The sequence below is a fragment of the Pinus tabuliformis genome, chromosome X, assembly GCF_031772625.1.
Source record: "Pinus tabuliformis cultivar Carrire ecotype Pingquan chromosome X, CPIR1, whole genome shotgun sequence".
Lineage (NCBI taxonomy): Eukaryota > Viridiplantae > Streptophyta > Pinopsida > Pinales > Pinaceae > Pinus > Pinus tabuliformis.
The window spans coordinates 380,202,076-380,217,462 of record NC_142308.1 but is presented as its reverse complement, the minus strand read 5'-3'; the positions used below and the strand labels follow the sequence as shown (position 1 = coordinate 380,217,462).

Below are 15,387 nucleotides of genomic sequence, written 5' to 3'. Positions count from 1 at the left end.
AAACTTTTTTGCCAAAAATAATCATTGTACATTTACTCTAGGCATGCTTCAAGGGCCACTCCACATTTAATATTTAATCCTATGCTTACTCTTTTTAATCATCATAAAAATTATCTTATAAATTATACTGTAGGTATTTCTATTTTTTTTTTTTTTTTTATTATTATCTATGGGTGAAAAAGTATTGATTTATTTCTATCTAGTTTTTGATATTAGAGTTTTAGCATTCCCTATAGCTGAAGGATTAACCTTTTTTTAGAACATACCTTTATTCTTTTACAATCATTATTACTAATGTGTTTTTTTTTAATATAATCTTTATGTTTGAAGATAAATTTAATTTTCCAAAAACCATAGTTCTTGCTGCATTTCTCCAGCTTTATGCTTTTCAGATGAAAAAGTAATGAACCAGGCCTGACTGTTTGTACATAATGTGTCTTCAAATCAGGAAAAGTATGTTTCAAGCCAGAGTTATCAGAATGATGCTGAAAAAATTTCATCAAAAGACCACATTATTTTATCTGCTTCCAAAAGAAAAAAGAAGAAGATGAACACTACAGCAACAAAGTTTGCTTTTACTAGCAATTCTGATTTGCATTCAGGAAGGGAATGTGCCTCTCAGAAAATCAGCCAAGATCCAAGAAGTGATAAAAAAATCAATGGTCAAAATGAAGCTGGAGATCTGCAGCGATCCATTGAAGGAGAAATGCAGCTAGATGGACAAGTGCTTTGCACAACTTCAGTTGAAGATGATGATATTGAGCCAAATTGCCAATGGGACAAATTATCCAAAAAGATTGAAACATTTGCTTCCAAAGCCAATATCTTGCAGGTAAATTTCTCTTGTCTTGTGTTAAAAGTCTAAAAGACCAAGTAAGAAGAGCAATACAAATGAAATTTATTATAGATTGCAGTCTAGGTCTAGCTTTTTAAAGACCTTAACAAGTTCACCGAAAAGCTATACCTCCTTGCAAAGGATATAGTGCAGGATGGGGATGGCCTCCTTACACTTTGGTTACTTCATTTTGGGAGCAAGATGGGAAGCTAGATTTCATGGCCCCAATTAGGAGAGCTACTAGACGGATTTGACAGTTTAGATCTTTAGTGTGTTAAATAATAGCCTAAAATCGCAGAAAGGCAGATATATTCTGGTCACAAACAATAGGCTGACTTGAGTCTAGAAATGTGATGCGGGCCCACAATAAATTCTATATATGAAGGCCTACAATAAATTACCAGGCTGATTTCAAAAAGGAGTATTTGACCAATATAAATTAAGGGTCAGGTAGGCTTATTTCCCCTGTTGCCCCCATATTGTACCTAGGGGATGTGGACTTGGGGGTCATTTACTTAGTGAGATTGATATACATGGTATACTTTACACACTTGGTTTATGTAATTTATTGTGATAAGTGGTTAGTGAGGTTACTTACATGTGACTAAATGTTAATTATGTTAGTGATGGTTAAGGGGTTACAAAAGTTGTAATGCTCCATTTTCATTTTTTTCACTTGGTTTCCGTCCATCTTTGACGGGTTGGACATTAATAGTTGTGTATGGTTTTGTGTCGATTGAGTTCTTGTCTCTTCACCCACCCTGGGAAAGATATATCTGTATGCATGATATTGAACCCTAAGATGCACTGAAACTGATATGGAAACTGATACAGATATGCGATGAAATGGATACAGCAAATTTTCAGAGGAGATGGATACAATATGATTCTGAAACGACAAGTGCTATATATAGTTTGATAAACATGTTTTAAAAAAACAGAAAAAATTTAGAATTACTGGGCATTGGTTATCACTGATTACATATTTTGAAATAAGGTATTATGACTGTAATTCGCAAGATGCTTCGCTTCAGGTAATTTTTGGGTCCTTTAATGTTTTTCACTTTTTTTGTTCTTGTCATTTTTTGGTCTGAAAGGTTGGCTGGATGCGTTTCATAAATGCTGAAACATTGATGGAATGTGCTTGACAGGGCTACGAAACACTATTCCAGCCCTGAAATGCTGTTGCCAGAATCTGATACGGCCCTTAAAACTTTTCAGGGCCATTTGTCCGCTGTTTCATTATATGAACTGTGAAACAGCATTTCAGGCACCTCTGCCAGACGTTTTTGGTGACTTAGACTGAATCTAATGGAACCCAAACTCCTCTATTAAAAAATCCCTGTCTCTGGAATATAAATGTTTCTTGTATTTATATCTTTGATTTTGTCATCTATATGTTGGGAAGATGCAATTCTGGTCAACAATTGCACCAGCCAGCAATAGCACAGTTCCTCCTAATGGCAGCGATGGCAAGTGGTGGCGGAGTTGTAACTTGTTACAAGTGAATCCGTGGTTGAATATCTCTTTCATACTTGCTGTGATTGTTTGTGATGCTATTATAGATTATGAAACCAAAGTTTGATCACAAAATTCGATTTTTGTTCCCAGCAGTTAGTGATTGTGGCGGAGATATGGAAATCAAGAATTCTGTATCTGTAAGTCATTAAAATATATTTAAAGAATTATTGATGAAGTTCTGTTTTGTAACCAGTAGGAGAATAATGATGAAATGTTGAGCATACCATGTACGGAATAATGATAATGAAATGTTGAGTATACAGAAATTAACATAATATTCCTAAATGGAATTAACTGTAAATAACAGAAGCATGTAACTTGAAACAACACTTCAAAATAGTGAATGCACACACATATAACCAAACACACAATTAGCAACACCAAACCTGATTTCTTTATTAAAATTCTGGGCAGAAGAGTACAATATAAACGAGGAGAAATTAACCTGGGCTTGCAACAGCAAGCTAAAGCTAACCCAGGTGGTAGAATGGTTACCCCAACTCCAACGAAGAAGCCCACAAAATTCTGCGCGTACACAGGAAATTTCTGGCACTGCTGCTAGATGGAAATGGAGTTTTCTGCCACCCGTGCCCGGAATCCTCTGAAAATGTTGCTGGTGCCTCTCCTAATTTTCCTTCACAGGAACCAAAAAGGAATCGACGTCAAACCCAGCCAATGGAAAACCCACAAAAAGTGCGAATTCCCAGTCTCACTTGCCGTACACACTGCCTGAAGATGAGCTGCTGAATACTCCTCCAATCTCCTAGAAAATCTCCCAAGATTGCCCATAGAATTCTCCACAAAGTCCTCCTTGACTTCTCCAGCCCTTAGACCCCTGAATTATGCTTGCTCTTGACCACACTCGAGCCACTGTCAAGAAGACTGCGCAGGTCCTAGAAGCAATCACTCAGCCCAGAAATTTTCCCCACTGGCTGACCTCCGAACCACACAAATTCTCCTGCAAATAATACTCCAATTCAGCTCTGAAATTCCCGGCAAGTGAGCTGCTCCACAGATGGCTCCCTCAAATGGTGCGGATTCTCCTCCAGCATCCCTGTGCTGCACATAAGTAGAAGCAAACTCCTTTCCCTGCTCCGGAATGAATTCAAAATTATCAAGTGACTCCCCTAGGGTGGCACTCTAAGTCCACCGAAGTAACAGTTGAGATCTCTGCCCAGAAATCTCCTTGTGCTAAGCAGCACTTGTTCACCTGGTTGAGCAGCTCAAGCAAACAATTGAGTTCAAATGTAAAATTGTCAAAAAGCCCCAAACAATGGCCCTCACCTCCTATTTAAGCTTGCTGCCTTCCTTTTCCTCTTGGTGAGTCCCAACCTCCGCTCGAATTTTCCCTCCATTCTCTCTCTCTCCCAAGTGCATACTCTCCCAAAGAGTGCATATGCCTTGTGGATGGTCCCCACAACCCACCAAAATTTTATTTTTTGCCCTTTTCCTAAGTTGAGGTGCCAAAAATGTGCCAATACCAAAATTGTGTCAAAATTGGGTGACCCTAGAATTAAAAATTTGGGGATATTATAGTCCGCCCTTCCAAAATTTGCTTCCCCTCAAGCAACTTCAGCACTGGATGTTGCATCACCTGCTCCCCTTCCCAAGTGGCATCCTCCTCAGGAAGGCCTTTCCACCTCACCAAAAATTCCCTGACTATTCTATTCCTGAGCTTCCTTTCCCTTACCTCCAAGATGGGCTATGAAACCAACTCTAGATGGCCCTCATCATCCAGTGGTGGCAGCTCGGTGGTGGCCGTGACTTGCTGTCCTAGTGCCTTATTCAGGCATGAGACATGGAATACGTTGTGCACCTTGCTTCCCGGTGGAATCTCCAACTCGTAGGCCACCTCCCCAATACGCTTGGTTACCCTATATGGACCATAGAACCGGGGCCTAAGCTTCTCTGCCCCTTTTGTTTCAGTGAGTACTGTCGGTAAGGCTGGAAACGTAAATAGATCATGTCTCCTACCTTAAACTGTCTTTCAATCCTGCGTCGGTCAACCTACATCTTTTGCTAATTTTGTGCTACCTGCAAATTGTCCTTGAGGGCCTTGAGGATCTCTTGGCTCTCTTGGATCCAATCCTTTACCCCCGGGGCCCTTCTATCTCCAAAAATCATGTCAGAAAAAGAAAGAGTGTCATGCCCATAGAGGGCACGAAAGGGAGTCATACCAATCGACATGTGGTAAGTGGTGTTGTAGCTGAACTCCCCGAGGTGCAACCACTTTACCCAAGCCCGCTGTTGCCTTGTCACATAATTGTGCAGATACCCTTCTAGCCACTTGTTTACAATCTGAGTCAGCTAGTTTGTCTAGGTGCGGTAGCTGGTACTAGGAGTGAGCTCCGTCCCAACTAGCCTGAACAAATCCTGCCAAAATGCCTCCATGAACCTGCTGTCTCGGTCATTGATTATGGTCTTTGGGAGACCATGTAATTTGACTACCACCCTAAAGAAAAGCTCTACAATATGTTGTTGATTTTTGGTAGCATCAAATGTGCTCTAAGTCTCAAAATTTGCAGGGAGGCTTGGACACATGTATTCCACAATTCCTAGAAATCCTTTTGGGAAATTCCACCCGGAGACAGTTTTATTAAAATAATTAATTATTTTTAATGGGACCCTAAGTGTAAACTTAGGAAATTAAAATAATTAAAAGGTATTAATTTAACTGTGGGTGAAACTTCTAGAAGAAGATGAAGATTGAGTCCAAATGATCTGAGCCATTGATTAGAATCTCATCTGGGCCGTCGGTTCTCAAATGGAGGATTATAAAAAAGACTTCGATGGGCATTTGGAAAACATACCCGGCAGATACTCAGTTACCCGAGTAAAATCGATTTTCTCACTAGTTGAAGTTCGGCAAGAGGAAATTGATTCAGAGGGAGAGTTGCAAGTGAGGAGGAGAGAGAACGTAGCAGCATCAGTCGAGAGTGCAAGAGCAGAAGACGCAGAGCAGAGAAGGGACAACGCAGAGGCTGACGCTGGGACTGCGCAGTCCTCACGCAGAAGCTGACGCAGTGAGATGCAGAGGGGGCAGCAGGTCCTCTCCTGGATCAGAATCTCGCCAGGAAGTGTGAGAGAACTGTCAGTAAATTTCTCACAGAGGTTCCTCTTCTATTCTGCTTGTTGTATCTTGTACATGAGATTTTTGCTGAAGATTAATAAATAAACCCTCATTTGCTGTACCGGTTTCCCGCATTGGGTTTTTCCGAGACAATTGTCCAAAAATAACTGTCATTGTGATTGTACTTGTGCTATTATTTTCCTTGCATTTACTTTATGCAGTATTTTAATTGTGAAGGCTGCAATAGAATTTATTTCGATATTTGCCATAGAAACACTATGAATAACTTATTTATGAATTAATAAGTAGAAGAAATAATATCAGTCACTACAGTTGGATTTCTATCTAGAAATTTTCACATCTGTGAAGCAAAGGATCTAGCCAGTATAACAAAGAAATGGGCGAACTTAGTCAACCTGCCTACAACCACATAGATACAGTCATTCCCTAGAGCAACTGAAAGATCCGTGATGAAGTCCATGGACACGCTCTACCACTTCCTCTCGAGAATAGGGAGAGGACGTAGAAGATCGACCGTGTGTGTTAGCTATCCCTTGTTCCTCTGACAGACTGTGCACTCTTGCAGTTGCCTTAATACATCCCCCCTTGAGACCCCTCCAAGAGAAACGCTCCCTGATAGCCCTATATGTCTTGAGGAATTTAGGGTGTCTCGCCATGGTTGAATCATGTGCTGCCTGCATAATCCTCTCTCTGAGCTGTAACCCCAGCACCAAGTAGATCCTGTCCTTATAATATATCACGTCATCCATCACTCGGTACTTGTCATCCGCTAATGTGCCATCCAGTATCTCACAGTCCTGCCTGTCCTTGGAATACTCAACCAAAAGCTAGGCCTTCCAATCCTGAATGATATCCATCAGAGATAGTGGCGCGGGCCTCTTAGATAATGCATATCCCACTATGTTTTGTTTTCCCTTTACATATTCTATCTCAAAGTCATATGCTTGAATCTTGCTGACCCACTTTGCTGTCTCTCCTGCAACTAAAGCAAAGGCTGTTGTGGTCAGTCTTCATTTTGAATCTGTTGCCCACCAGGTATTGCCGAAACTTGGCCAACGCATGTATTATGGCTAGTATCTCTTTGTCATAAATAGAGTACAACAACTCCTAGTCCCGGAGCTTCTTACTTTCATAAGCTATGGGGAGCCCCCCTGCATCATCCTTGCTCCAACACCCTCCCTTCATGCGTCACACTCCAATACAGAGGGCTGGGTAAAATCCGGTAATGCTAGAACCAGGCAACATAATCACCTTGAGGCGCTCAAAGGTCTCCTGGGCCGTGTCTAACCAACTGAATCCCCCCTTCTTCGTGAGGTCTGTAAGGGGTGCGGCCAATTGTGAAAATCCCCTCACAAAGCACGTGTAATATGTACATATGCCTAGGAAGCCCATCAGCTTTGTCACGTTCCAGAGCGTGGGCCAATCAATGACGGCACAGATCTTCTCTTGATGTACTTTGACTCCATCCTCCCATATCACGTGCCCCAAGTACAACATGTCGGTTAGCCCAAATTCGCACTTGGACATCTTTGCATAAAATTGCTGCTCCTCCAGGATACTTAAGACCCGTTCCAAGTGATGCAGGTACTCCTCCCATTTCACGTTGTAGATAAATATGTCAATCAAAGAACAAGACGAACGTAGATAAGTATGTCAATCAAAGAACAAGACGAACTGTGTAGATGCTTGCAGAACACGTGGTTCATGCAAGACTGAAATGTGGCGGGGGCGTTGGTGAGTCCGAAAAGCATCACAAGAAACTCAAAGTGTCCATAATGGCATCCAAATGCTGTCTTCAAAATATCCTGCTCACGTACTCGAATCTGATGGTACCCCGAGTGCAAGTCTATCTTTGAGAAGTACTTGGCTCCTCTAAGCTCATCCATCAGCTTGTCTATCTGGAGTATGGGGTACTGGTTCTTCAACATCTCCTTGTTCAGGGCCCAGTAGTCGATGCACATACAAAGGTACCCATCCTTTTTCTGCACCAGTTCCACTGATGAAGCAAAAGGGCTAGGACTAGGCCTGATATGATCCAACGCCAACAACTCCTGGATGGCCTTCTCAATCTCGTCCCGGTAGGCACCCGCCTATAAGGGGTAGTGATAACAACGTGAACCCCCTCCTCCAACTCAATGGTGTGCTCAAACCCATGATCTGGTGGAATACCTGGAGGAATCTCCCCAAAAATTGCTTGATGCCTGTCTAGTAGTGCAAGGATGTTTGGATGTACCAGTTGCCCTTGAGTTCCTGTCTCTGAAACTTTGAGCTCCACTGCCCACTCTATATCCCCACGCCGCAAGTCATCTTCCATCATGTGAGCGGATACTGTCTGGGGTGGGTAGGAGTGCATACCCCTCAACACTACCAACTTCCCATCTGGGCCCATGAACTCCATCTCTAACTTCTGCTAGTCAGTGGTGACCCGCCCCAACGAGTACAACCATTGGACACCCATCACCACGTTGGTGTCTGGAACATAAACATCAAAGAAATGGTCAGTGATGAAATAGTTCCCCATGGTTAGAGTTAGGCTAAGAACATATTTCGTGCACTGAATCGTCTTGTCTCTTGGCACCAACACCGAGAATCCCTCAAATGTCTTTGTGTGTTTGCCCCTCTGCTCCAACATTTGGGCGTCGAGAAAGTTGTGGGTAGCCCCACTATCCACTAGTACTAGCACACGCTACCCTTGCATTATGTCTTTAAAGTGTAAAGTACTTCAAAACTCCCCGAAGCGAAGTTAGAACTTCCCTAGAGGGGACAAATGGTTGTCCTCCCTGAGGTGGTGGTGGTGGTGGTGGTCCCCCATCTCCCTGGTCTGTCTCCTGCCCAGCCTCCTCCTTCGGTTCACTATCTGAGTACACCTCGATGTAATGGTTCTTGCCCTTGGTACACTTGTACCCTAGTGCCCAAGGGTCCTGGCACGTGAAACATAGCTTCCTCCTTCGGATGTCCCTCCTAGTCTCATCATCCAACTGGCCACACCCCACCTCCCTCTGAGGTGAACGTGTGCCTCTGCTCCTTTGAGGAGCCAACGCTTTGGTGGGTATAGGGCCCTAGTGTTGGGCACTGCTTCAATCATGTCCCAGGTCCTGGAAATAACGTCCATCAATGTAGTGGTCTTGTAGGCCCTCACCCATCCACGCAAGGGATCAGTTAACCCTTCTACAAACAACATAATCAACTGAGCCTCTGATATGTCTGTCGCCATCACGACTAACCTCTAGAACTTCGAGATGTAGGCCTCTGCGCTGCCTATCTGCCTCAAGTGGGCCAACTCCCTGAAATGCAGCTCGGGGTTCTTCCTGTCAAATCTCTGAATCAGCCGCCTGCTAAACACAACGTAGGAGGTGATATGAATGTGCCCTAGTGTGATTAGGCCATGGTACCACCATAAATGAGGAGAAATGAACCCGGGCTTGCAACAAAAAGCTAAAGCTAACCCAGGTGGTAGAATGGGTACCCCAGCTCAAAGGAAGAAGCCCACAATTCTGCACCTACCTAGGAAATTCTAGCACTGCTACTAGATGGAAATGGAGTTTTCTGCCACTCTTGTGCTCAGGATCCTCTGAAAATGTAGCTGGTGCCTCTCCTAATTTTTCTTCACAAGACCCAAAAGGGAATCAACGTCAAACCCAGCCATTGGAAAACCCACAAAAAGTGTGAATTCCCAGTCTCACTCGTTGAACGCATTGCCTAAAGATGAGCTGCTGAATACTCCTCCAATATCTCTGAAAATCTTCCAAAATTGCCTGTAGAATTCTCTTCAGAGTCCTCGTTGACTTCTCTAGCCCTTAGACCCTTGAATTATGCTTGCTCTTGACCACACTTGAGCCACTGTCAAGAAGACTGTGCAAGCCCTAGAAGGAAATCACTTAGCCCATAAATTTTCCCCATTGACTGACCTCTGAACCACACAAATTCTCCTGCAAATAATACTCCAATTCAGCCCTGAAATTCCTGACAAATGAGTTGCTTCACAAATGGTTCCCTCAAATGGTGAAAATTCTCCTCCAGTGTCCCTGTGCTGTGTAGAAGTGGAAATGACTCCTTTCCCTACTCTGAAATGACTCCAAATATATCAAGTGACTCCCCTAGGCTGGCACTCTAAGTCCATTGAACTAAGAGCTGACATCTCCTCCTGAAAATCTCCTTGTGCTAAGCAACGTGTTATGAATAAAAATATATATAAAATAATACAAATAATGTAAAACAATAATAATAATAAATAATGATTCATTAGTAACTAGTTAATGAAGAGGTATGTCCCTAAGGACATAACCGTTGCTGAAGAGGTACTGCCTAGGGAATATAAACAAACCCTCACCCTCATTGTAATCACACATCTCAATATCTCACATCAATTCTTTATATGATATTCAATATATAGTTACTTATCCTACAATGGATGTTTACGTCTTCCAAGTCTTTTGAAGATTCCTCTGCTGCGTATACGAACCTTGTTCGTTATATTGGTATCGGAGCATTCATCTGAGTATATGAACTTTGTTTGTTACAAAACTCTTGTTCACCTGATTGAGCAACACAAGCAAACAATTGAGTTCAAATGTAAAATTGTCAAAAAGCCCCAAACAATGGCCCCCACTTCCTATTTAAGCTTGCTGCCTCCCTTTTCCTCTTGGTAAGGCCTAACCTCCACTAGCTCAAATTTTCCCTCCATTCTCTCTCTCTCTCCCAAGTGCGTACTCTCCAAAGGAGTGCGTATGCCTTGTGGGTGGTCCCTACAACCCACCAAAATTTTAATCTTTGCCCTTTTCCTAAGTTGATTTGCCAAAAATGTGCCAATGCCAAAGTTGTGTCAAAATTGGGTGACCTCCTTAGTATTAAAAATTTGGGGATATTACGGTCCCCCCTGCGAAAATTTGCTTGCCCTCAAGCAACTTCAGCATTGGATGTTGCATCACCTGCTCCCCTTCCAAGTGGCATCCTCCTAAGGAAGGTCTTTCCACCTCACCAAATATTCCTTGACTGTTCTGTTCCCGAGCTTCCTTTCCCTTACCTCCAAGATGGCCTTTGGAACCAGCTCTACGTGGACCTCATCATCCAGTGGTGGCAGCTCTGTGGTGGCCATGACCTACTTTCCTAGTGCCTTTTTCAGACATGAGACATGGAAGATGTTGTTGACCTTGCTTCACGGTGGAAGCTTGAACTCGTAGGCCACCTCCCCAATACGCCTGGTTACCCTGTATGGACAATAGAACCAAGGCTTGAACTTATCTTCTCCCTTTTGTTTCAGTGAGGATTGCCAGTAAAGCTGGAGACTTAAATAAACCATGTCTCTCACCTCAAACTGTCTCTCAATCATGCATTGGTTAGTGTAAATCTTCTGCTGATTTTGTGCCATCTACAAATTGTCCTTGAGGGCCTTGAGGATCTCTTGGCTCTCTCAAATCCAATCCTTTTCCCCTGGGGCCTTGCTATCTGCAAAAATCATGTAAGAAAAAGAAAGAGCATCATAACCATAGAGGGCGCAAAAGGGAGTCATACCAATCGACATGTGGTTAGTTGTGTTGTAGCAAAACTCCCTGAGGTGCAACCACTTTATTCAAGCTTGCTATTCCTTGTCACATAATTGCTCATATACCCTTCTAGCCACTTGTTTACAATCTCAATCTGTTTGTCTGTCTGGGGGTGGTAGCTGGTACTAGGAGTGAGCTCCGTTCCAACCAGCCTAAATAACTCCTACCAAAATGACCCCATGAACCTGCTATCTCTGTCACTGACTATGGTCATTGGGAGACCATGTAATCTAAATACCTCCCTAAAGAAAAGCTCTGCAATTTGCGAAGTAGTGGATCTAGCCAGTATAGCGAAGAAATGGGCGAACTTGGTCAACCTGTCCACCACCACATAGATACAGTCACGTCCCTGAGTAACCAGAAGACCCCATGATGAAGTCTATAGACACACTCTCCCACTTCCTCTCGATAATAGGGAGAGGCTATAAAAGACCAGTCAGGTGTGTTAGCTCTCCCTTGTTCCTCAATACATTCCCCTTTAGACCCCTCCAAGAGAAATGCTCCCTGATAGCGCTATTTGTCTTGAGAAATCCAGGGTGTCCCGCCATGGGTGAATTGTGTGCTGCCTGCATAATCCTCTCTCTGAGCTGTGACCCCAACACTAAGTAGATCCTCTCCTTATAATATATCACGTCATCCATCACTCGGTACCTGTCATCTCCGAATGTGCCATCCAGTATCTCTTAGGCCTACCTGTCCTTGGAATTCTCAACCAAAAGCTGGGCCTTCCAATCCTGAGTGATATCCATCAAAGATAGTGTCGTGGGCCTCTTGGATAATGCATTTGCCACCATGTTTTGTTTGCCGTTGACATATTCTATCTCAAATTGGATGCTGCTGACCCACATCTGCTGTCTCTCTTGCATCTCTCTCTGCTCTAGGAAAAAGCAAAGACTGTTGTGGTCAGTCTTCACTTTGAATCTGTTGGACACCAAGTACTATTGAAACTTCGCCAACGCATGCATTATGGCTAGCATCTCTTTGTCATAAATGGAGTACAACCACTTGTAGTCCCAGAGCTTCCTGCTCTCGTAAGCTATGGGATGCCTCCCTTGCATCAACACTGCTCCAATGCCTTTCCCTGATGTGTCACACTCCAATACAAAACTCTGGCAGATATTTGAAGATGATGAACATTTGAAATCTTTTCTGCAGGTTATAGATGATTTTTCAGTTCTACAAATTGATGAAGATAGAACAGAAATAAATGAAAATACAAATGGAAATGATACTTCAAATTTCAATTCAAAAATCGCTGATCATGACATTATTCAATTGTCTAACAATTTTATTCCCAAAGGCCTCATTCCTTTAGAAAAATTGCTTGATCAAAATGATGTCCTCAGAAACCCTTAGTCCATTTCTTCATAAGATGACCTAGAAGAAATTAATATTGGAACAAATGATGATATTTAAAACATCAAAATCTGTTTCTCTCTAGAACCTAAAATCAAAGCTCAATATCTTAAGTTACTTCAAAATTATAAGGATGTTTTTGCATGGACCTATGCTGATCTTAAAACCTATGATACTTCATTAATACAACATAAGATTCCTTTAAAGCCAGAAGCAGTTCCTTATCAACAAAAACTTAGGAGGATCAATCCAGCTCTTCTACCAACTGTAGAAAAGGAAATTAAGAAAATGCTAGATGCCCAGATCATTCTCCCTCTTAGATATTCTAATTGGGTTGCAAATTTAGTTCCTGTTAGAAAGAAGAATGGAGAAATTAGACTCTGTGTGGACTTTAGAAATTTGAACAAGGCATCATTAAAAGATAACTATCCTTTGCCCAAAATGGATCAATTACTTCAAATGGTTTCAGGAGCACAAAGACTTTTTGTGCTTGATGGCTTTTCAGGCTATAATCAAGTAAATGTTGATTCCGCAGATAGAGAGAAGACAACCTTTATTACACCTTGGGGTACATTCATGTATGCTAAGATGCCATTTGGCTTAACTAATGCTGGAGCAACATTTCAGAGAGCCATGGATGTAGCTTTTGTGGATCAGGTAAATAAATTTGTGGTCATTTATCTTGATGACATAACTGTTTTTTCTAAATCTAATGAGAAACATCTAAAGCACTTGATGAAGGTTTTTGATAGGTGTAGAAAATTCGGAATATCATTGAATCCTAAAAAATCTCTGTTTGCTATCAAAGAAGGAAAACTGCTGGGCCATATAATTTCAAAAGGAGTAGTGATTGATCCCAAGCGTGTCTCTGCCATTGAAACATTGACCTTACCTAGAAACAAGAAGGAGATTCAAGCTTTTCTAGGCAAGATTAATTTTTTAAGAAGATTCATCCCAAATTATGCTGAGATTGTAAAAGATATCACTGACATGCTTCGAAAAGATCATGAAGTTAAATGGATTGTCTCTTCCAGGCATGCATTTGATCAGATCAAGAAAGCTATCTCTGAAGCTCCCACCTTGGCTAGCCCTGCTTACACTAAACCATTCAGTGTCTTTTCCTTTGCCTTAGAAACAACCCTTGCTGTTGTTCTACTACAAAAGAATGAAGATTCCCATGACCAACCCATAGCCTTTTTCAATAAGGTTATGAGAGATGCCGAGCTTAAGTATGACATAATTGAGAAGCAAGCCTATGCCCTTATTCAAGCCCTGAAATCATTCAGGATGTATGTCCTACATTCTCCTATTACTGCTTATGTTCCTAACAGTGTTGTGAAAATTGTTTTAACTCAACCAGACACTGATGGAAAGAGAGGTAGATGGATCACTCAAATACTGGAGTTTGATCTAACTATCAAAACTATAAAGCTAGTAAAAGGCCAAGGATTAGCTAAGCTTCTAGCTGAATCCAACTGTAAAGTGCTCGGAATCAATTATGTTTTAGAGATACAAGGGAAGAATCCACAAGAACCTTCTCAAACTTCAGAGAAGAAGAATACACAAGAACCTTCTGTCCTTGCAGAAGGGGAGAATCCACAAGAACCTTCCCTTCATCTTGAAGAGGAGAATCCATAAGAACCTTCACCTTCAGATCAGATCCACCCTTTATGCATTGATGACAAGTTTTTGTTGTTAGATTGGTACCAAAACATTGTAAATTTCTTGATCCATTTTGAATGTCCAGCATCATTCTCCAAAAGCCAGTGTAAAACTCTCAAACTGAAAGCAGTGAAGTACTGTATCATAAATGCAAATTTGTATTGGAAAGACCTACTAAATATTTTGTTATTATGTTTAATAAAATTAGAAATTGAAGGAATCATTGATCAGTTTCATACAGGATTTTGTGGAGGACATTATGCTTGGAGAGCAACAGCATATAAGATATTAAGGGGAGGATTTTATTGGCCAACATTGTGCTTACAAGTAGGAACAAAGGTTAGAAGTTGTGTTCCTTGTCAAATGTTTGTTGGTAAGCAAAAATTAGCAGCTCTTCCACTAGTTCCATCGATAATCTCAAAACCTTCTAGCCAATGGGGATTAGATTTTATTGGAGAGATTCATCCCACTTCAAGTAATCAACATAGATGGACCCTCACTGCAACAGACTACTTCACTAAATGGGTGGAAGCAATTCCAGTAAGAAATGCTACTGATTTAGTAGTAATCAAATTTATTGAAGAGAACATCTTATCTAGATTTGGTTGCCCAACTCAAATTGTCATTGATAATGCGACAACTTTTTCTAGTGTTAAAATGATTGAGTTTTTCCAAAAATATCAGATTCTGTTACATCATTCTACTCCATATTACCCACAAGGTAATGGCCTTGCAGAATCCTCCAATAGAAGTCTGGTAAAGGTAATAAAAAAGACTCTAGCAGATCATAAAAATAGCTAGGATTCTCATTTAATTTATGCAGTATGGGCAAACATAATTACTCCAAAGAGATCTACTGGAAAATCTCCTTTCCAGTTAGTTTATGGGAAAGATGCAATCTTCCCTACCAATTTGGCCTTCCTCGTTTTAAAATTCCTACAGGATTCAACAGATGAACCTGATGATTTTTCAAGGAGAATAAATCAGATTATTGAACTAAATGAAGACAGAGATGAAGTTCAATACAAATTGAAAAAGTATCAGAATAAGATGAAGAGCTTGTTTGACAGAAGAGCCAGGGAAAGGGACTTCAAGGAAGGTAACCTAGTTCTAAGGTGGGATTCTAGGAGAGAAGAAAAGGGAAAAGCAATCCCTAGTTGGAGCCAATGTTGTAGCATTTTTTGGTTTTGTTAAGTTATAATAAATTAGTCAAAAAATGAAAATATTTTTCAAAAAATGTTAAGCTAGGATATGGACAAAAAAACACTGAATAAAAATGTGAGAAATATTTTGATAAATATGTCCATATCAAAGAAAATGTTAGAATAGATGCCCTAAAGAATGAAGGCAAAAATAAAATGTTAGGTTAGAGAGAAAAG

At 41.3% G+C, this 15,387-nt stretch overlaps 1 protein-coding gene across 4 annotated transcripts in view; it reads left to right on the top strand.

The window, feature by feature from the left end:
• LOC149140123 (uncharacterized) overlaps window positions 1-15,387 on the top strand; it is a 184,420-nt gene that overhangs the window by 78,912 nt on the left and 90,121 nt on the right. For all 4 annotated transcript variants that reach the window (XM_089448854.1, XM_089448855.1, XM_089448857.1 and 1 more), the window contains exon 2: window positions 449-832. In XM_089448854.1, the coding sequence (XP_089304980.1) occupies window positions 449-832 (384 nt within the window). The remainder of the gene's footprint in view (window positions 1-448; window positions 833-15,387) is intronic.